Source organism: Phaseolus vulgaris, chromosome 2 (genome assembly GCF_051622355.1).
Source record: "Phaseolus vulgaris cultivar YP4 chromosome 2, ASM5162235v1, whole genome shotgun sequence".
Lineage (NCBI taxonomy): Eukaryota > Viridiplantae > Streptophyta > Magnoliopsida > Fabales > Fabaceae > Phaseolus > Phaseolus vulgaris.
Genome location: NC_143499.1, coordinates 2,612,923 through 2,619,829, shown reverse-complemented (window position 1 = coordinate 2,619,829; position 6,907 = coordinate 2,612,923). Strand labels below are relative to the sequence as shown.

Genomic DNA, 6,907 nt, shown 5'->3' with positions numbered 1-6,907 from the left:
CCTTAAAATACGCATTTATAACATAATAACTTAAGTTGCTATTTTTCAATTTTAAAAGTAATATTATCATTGTATTAAATTTACATTTATTGTTAATGACTTTTGAAATAAATCATTACTTATTAATAAAACAAATGCATGTTTACAATATTTAACATTTCCTGTCTTCTTAAGCAACCTTATCTAGTAACTTTATCTTTCAAAGATTTTGTTCTTATTCAAATGTCATTTTCAAAAGTTCAAAAAGAAAATATTAGTTCCTCTTTTACGAAAAGAATCTTAAATGACACTAAAAACGAAACAGAAAAAAATACTTCATAAAAACAATAAAATACTATCAGTTTATAAACTATCTTTTTGACGTAAACTGGTGACAATATGATTTAAATAAAAATTATCTTTTAGATCAGTAAAGGAAGCGAATGGCATTCACACGGATTATCTTCTACATCTGTTTTCAGGCAACTCAACAAACAGAAAACTAAGAAATTCAAATTATAAGAGGTATTTGGAATTTAAATACCATGATAAAAGAGTACTTGTGTACTATGGCATAAGAGGTATTTGAAAACATTCAACTACCATGTTATAAATTCAAACTACAGTAATGTATCTGCGCTGTGTTACAACAACAAAAAAGGTTTTCATCCCAATTACCAACTCCAGCTATTTTAATATTAATGCTTTCTACTGGAAAGCACATATATCCCAGAACAACAAAAAAGGTTTCCATCCCAATTACCAACTCCAGCTATTTTAATATTAATGCTTTCTACTGGAAAGCACATATATCCCAGGTTACAGGTAGAAAAAGAAAAAGAAAATCTTCATGATTTTTTGAACCTGGACCTAAGTCTTCCGGCAATGCTGTCCGAGCTGGGTTTGGAGGAAGAAGCGAGTGGCTTCATGGTATCTGAACACTCCTTTTTTTCAAGCTGGAGAGGTTTCGGAGTATGCAAACACTCAATTTTTTCAAGCTGATCTTGCTCATTAGAGAAAAGCAGTCTCTTTGTAGAAACCTCAGCACCAACACCTTCAGTTTCAGCTAGAGGCTTCAATGATCCCAAATTATTCTCATTGACCTCAGAGAAGGGTAGTGATCTTTTTACTGAAACTGGATTGGAAGCATCTGAATTTTTCTCCAAGTCAATTTCTGCTCGACGGGTTTGAATAAGGTAGTGTGCAACTGATTTGTATTCCAATGCCGATATCTAAAATAGGGAGAAATTTGAGGTTAGCTTCAATTTCAATCTCCGGAGAAAGAACTTTATGGTAATATAAATTTAGGTCAAGAATTAGAAGTAACCTTTTTATATAAAGGGCCAGTTGGGGCCCATCCTTTTGCTTGACGGCATAAGCTACAGTTGCAAATTCCACGACAAACAGGGCATAGCCAAGTTGGATTCTGTAAGGCTTCGAGTACATGCTCCCCATATCTACAAAAGAATAATGAAAAAGAAGGAATGGGGTCAGAGCATCAGGAGAAACCATAAATTTCAAGAAATAACAACGGGTTACCAGGAATGGTTTCTTAAATATGAAGTATAATAATTTACTGAATATTTAAGGATAAAAGATTCCAGACAGAATATTCAAAGCATAATCGAAGAATTTCCTGGATATGATTCTGGGCAGTCATGTAGCATCAATCCTGAAAGTTTCAACTGTGTATGGATGTATGCACATTTAAGATTAGCCTTTGATAATACCTTGAATCATTGGTAGATATATCATAACTCCAGTTATATGTTTCAATAAAAACAATTTATCAATTATTTGTCAAATGATTATGACAGTAGCTTAATTAACAAAGTGATCAACCGCAAACATCTGAAGCCCAAATCTCTATCTTGAAGATAATATAAATCGGGCAACGATAGGCCAACACCTGATTTAGACAGTTATTTAATTCTATATTACAAAGTTACCGGGCAGTCACATACTAATTTTGGAATAGGAAGTTACTGGTTATAAGTAACAGTTATAAATGATATATGAGTTGTGGTTACAGACTTGTAAAGGGAATTAGGTTGCCAACTCCGTCAAAGAGGAAGTTCTGTAGTTTGAGGTTTGTAGTGGGCAAAACTCTTGCAGTGCAGAGGTAAAAGGTAGAGACCAGCTTAAAGCACCATGTACTCCGGCAGCTGCCCACATTCAGATATCCTTGAGAAAAGCTCTTCGGTAGTGCTTTTCTACTTGTGCCATTTTATCCACAGTTACATAGATTTACCAAGATTCAATCTCCAAGGTCATATAGAAAAATCTCAACTAGTTATCAACAACTAGACTACAAAACTAAATGAGTGTTTTACTACTTGTGCCATTTTCTCTGTTAAATTAGATTGACCAAGATTCAATCTCCAATAATATATACGTAAATCACAAACTGTTATCAACAATTCCACTAAATTGTCTACACAGAAATTTCTTGAATTAAAATAAAGTTGTTTTTAATTTATGAACAGAATGCTATGATGTAATTGATATCAGATCAGAGATATAATTGGATACATGAAAGGAGACTTCCGGGATATTCCAGACTATAATCCCTGGAAAATGGTAAAAACTTGGGCAAAGATTAAAAAAAATGAAGGATTTAATAGAAAGTGATACTCAATAGATAAATGATGAAAGAGAAAAAATAGGACACATGTCAAAATCCTGAGTGAATCCATCCATTGGATGAAAACTCTCTAACTGCACCCTAGTGTTGTGAATGTTAGGGAATCTGCTCCCTGTTTAAGAGAAGAAAACCCTGTGTTTGTAACCAAATCTAACCTAACTTCAGTCTTTATTATGAGAGATTAAGCATGCAGTGCACTGTCATAAAAGATTTTACCCCATTATTAACTAATAAGAAATCACGCAAAAGATATCGGTTACAATACAATATTACAGCATCAATCATTCAACATTATCCTTATTTGTCTATAAATATCCTACCAAATCAGCACAATGTAGATAGAGACTGTGGCATCTCTCACCATGTTAGAGGAAACAAACTCAGGTTAGAAGGCATACCTCATATACAAGCAATCTCCACAAAACTGCCCCTGGACCATGTTACATTGGCTACAACATGTCCGATAACCAAGTGTTTTTTGCCTACAAAACAATATTTTAATCCAATGAGAAAGTTCATGGAGAAAAAAAAAATGAAGACCACTAGACCCTAAAATTAAATTTATCTCATAAATGAGAACATGGCAAAAATAGTTATTAGCAAAGAAAGATCATACAAAAAGAGAAAAGGCAAAGTCTATCAAAAAAGTCTTTCAAACTCGATTATGTTTGGAAAAAATACAGTAAGTAAACAACACACTCTTACTGTTCCAAGTGCCACCACTATCATACACAAGTGCACAATAAAAATAGTGGTGTTTTATTTTAAGGCAAAAATCAGCATCATGTTACCCGCAATTGAAAAGCATGTCTGGAAAGTAGTATTCAAACATTTAAACAAATACTAAACACAAATTCATGGCAGACAGCCAGTACACCTCTTAACCAACAACTCAAGAACAACTAAAAATGCTACCGATATACTCTCTCTTTTTTTTACTTCTGTAAAAGCCGCAGATATCTTCCTTTGAATACAATGCGACTACCAATTTACTCTGGAACACCATTGTAGTGATATTGTGATTTCTAAAAAATGCAAACTAACAATAAAGAGCGTGATATCTTCCTTAGAGGATGTGATGGTAGCACTCCACTTAATATTGACTTCACACAGTAGAGTAGCAATTTAATTTAGTGACTTAACCAACCTGCACTGATGGCAAGTTTTGCCACGGACGGAGTCATAGATTCGCTTTCCATCTTTTCCACAACCATCAACGAAGAGCGTCCAGGGTTTCTGGGTGTTCCCCAAGAGCTTCAGGTGTTCATCAGTGTACACCTCAGGCTTGGCACCTTCTTCTATCACCACCCTTCTACGTTCCGCAAACTCAGCTTTCTTGACAGGAACTTCAGTGTAACTAACAGGAGTCACATTCTGCAATCTGGAAAGAAGTTTCAAAATTAAGGGAAAAATAAACAAAATTATGCATTGCATGCTAGATGGTTGGGATTAGAACCTGGAAGAGCGGCGAATGGGGGCGGAAGGCTTGAGAGAAGGTGGGGTTTTGGGTTTGCGGGAGGAATAGGATCTAGATGCAGCTCGGTGGGATTTGTTGTTCTTGAGGCTGAGGGAAATGTCGAAGATGCCCAACTTTCCCATTCTCTCACGGTTTTCGCGGATTCTCTGCTCTCTGGAGAGCTCGTAATCGGAGATCTTAGGTTGGTGAGACACGACGTCGTTGGCCACGGCGTCGGATTCCGCCGTTAGGGTTTGCTTCCTGAGAGCGGGCATGGCTACCAGAATTTGAATTCAAGTTGGAGTTACAATAGAGCACGAAACAGCACAACGGTCGGGGAAGAAAGAGGGAAATCACTGAAGACAAAATCTAAATCTTTCTCTTAAGCACAATACTTTATACTGTGGTTTTTTATTTTATCAATTTTATTTCTAAAATATTTTACTTTATATGTTGAATGTTAAATATTTATTTTTATATTATTAATTATTATACGTTGATCAAAGAATGTTTTAAGATGTAATTTTCTTACATTTTTTTACCAAACATCATCATTTTGAAGTTGTTTATTGTTTTAGTAATATGTTATCATGATATTAAATATTTAATATAGAGATAACATGGTAAAAATTTAAAATATAACAATAAAATATGTAAAAACTGTCTTTAATAATAAAATATGAAAAATAATCATAATGAAATGACAAAATATAACATTAAATTGACAATTAAAATATATAATTGAGTTTTAATATTAAATAATATTATTAATTGTAATTAATTATTATTATCATCTTAGCCTATGGGTTAGAAAAGTAAAATTAAAATTTGATTAAAATCATATTTTTTAATTGAAAAAAGTCATAATGGAGGAAGTTTTAGTAAAAGTTTATAAAGTATGTTTTAGTTCTCTGACACTTAAAATTGGGTTATTTTGATTTTGTTAGTTTATTGGCAATTTAAAACAGTATTAGAAAATAAAATACTAACTATATACTTTTCAAACAAGGAAGACATAAAAATTTACTCAAATTTAAGGTTAAAAATAAAATAAAAATCATAACAATAGAATAAAGGATTAAGAGTTGTTTTAGTCTAGTATAATAATATCAATTATTGCTTCTCTTCACCAAATGGTAAAGTTAAAATAAAATAAAAAGGTTATACTTAATTGAAACGAGTTGTCACTCTCAAATAAAAAAATTTAATTATAAATTTCATACAAGAGTTTGCATGTTTTTTTAGACAAGAGGCATTAAGTTATAATTAAAATTATCTTAAAATATATTTAACGTGTATAAAATATTTATGGTTTAACTTATTAGTATATTTATTTCTAAAAGAAAGTAAGTGAATGTACATTAACTATTTATGGAGTTTGATAAGATGTACTTAATATTTCTTATTAAGAAAATTATGCTACCATGTTATGAATTTGTATTAGTCAAAAGCAGTTTTGGTATTTTATTAATAACAATAAAAACCACTTTATATACAAATATTTAAAAATGTAAAAGTATATTGCATAAAATAAATCATATATGTAATCTATAATAAAAATAACAACTTAACAAAATTTCAACATATTATTTATACTATTCATTATATTTATTCTTATATTATCATCTATCCATTATCATTTAATTTAACGTCAACATAAAATTTATGTGTGACACGGGGAAAGGAAAAATATATTCAGACAATTTTATAAACAAATTTTAATAAATGTTCTATGCATTTTATTCATTTACTAATCCTTCAAAAAAGTTTCTTTATATCTATCATTTCTTTTATAATGGCATCTATGGTTATATCTTATTCTTTTTTTCACTATACTTTTTTTCTGTTTTTATTATGCTTAAAATAAATATACTTTCGAAAAAATACGAATACCATTTCTATACAACATAAGGCATGTCAGTGTTTTTTCAAAAAAATTCTTTACTAAAAAATTTAATATTTAAAGCGGAAAACATAGATTATTCTGAATCTAAAAATATGTTTTTATAATTAGAACTGAAATTAAAAAAAAAAAAGCTAATTCTATTTTCGTAGCATTATAGTTTTATCGATACGTAGTTTATTGCGAATGTTTTAGTTTTTTATTTTATTTTTTTATAAAAGCTTCATATTAAACTCGAATATTTTAGTTGTTCGTTAATTTAATATATAAATTTTAAAATTTACTCAAAAAATTATACAGTATATCTATATGAATAATATACTGATAAAATTAATTAAGTTGAAATTCCATTTATAATCATAATTTTGTGATCTAGTTTTTTTGGTAATTCAAATATAAAAATTAAAATTGTAAATCAAATTTAATTCAATCAAATGCAGTTCATGAAATAAATCCCCACACGTTTAAAACACAATTAAAATTTTCTATTTTTAAATATTGTAAATCATTTTTTAAGAATAAAAGAAGAAACAACACACTTACTTTCTTAAAACACACTTAAATTTTTCTATTTTTAAATATTGTAAATGATTTTTTAAGAATAAATTTAGAAACAAATGTTTAATATATATATATATATATAATAAATTAAAAATTCTATTTATCGTGTCAACAGCATTTGTACTATTAAAAATAGTTATTGTATGAAGACAAATAATTAAAAACTATCCAACGTAATTTATAAAAAAAAATAAAAGACAGAGAATATGAGTGCACCCAAGAATAAAAAAAATGTACAACGACAGATGCAGAAGCAAAATTACCGGTGTGATTTAGGAAATAGTTTGGGCTCTCTATATTTGTATGGTGGTTGGTTAAATTGAAAAAATATTATGAATTGTCTATTTGATGTGCAATAAAGTTA

The 6,907-nt window shown here is 29.8% G+C and overlaps 1 protein-coding gene across 1 annotated transcript; it reads right to left on the bottom strand.

The window, feature by feature from the left end:
- Positions 1-547: 547 nt before the first annotated feature.
- LOC137810151 (Zinc-finger domain of monoamine-oxidase A repressor R1) lies at positions 548-4,447 on the bottom strand. The gene is made up of 5 exons (XM_068611299.2): positions 4,080-4,447; positions 3,771-4,004; positions 3,022-3,105; positions 1,307-1,436; positions 548-1,211 (listed from the first exon to the last, which is right to left on the bottom strand). The coding sequence occupies exons 1-5, from the start codon at positions 4,352-4,354 to the stop codon at positions 828-830; spliced, it is 1,107 nt and encodes a 368-aa protein (XP_068467400.1). The 5' UTR covers positions 4,355-4,447; the 3' UTR covers positions 548-827.
- Positions 4,448-6,907: the final 2,460 nt, after the last annotated feature.

Bases quoted from the DNA above. Each gene is read 5' to 3' on its own strand.
- LOC137810151 (XM_068611299.2), bottom strand. From the start codon at position 4,354: ATGCCCGCTCTCAGGAAGCAAACCCTAACGGCGGAATCCGACGCCGTG. The intron at 1,437-3,021 runs GTATGCCTTCTA...ATTCTTTTGTAG, and splicing joins GGAGATTGCTTGTATATGAG to ATATGGGGAGCATGTACTCG. The intron at 1,212-1,306 runs GTTACTTCTAAT...TCCCTATTTTAG, and splicing joins CTGGCCCTTTATATAAAAAG to ATATCGGCATTGGAATACAA.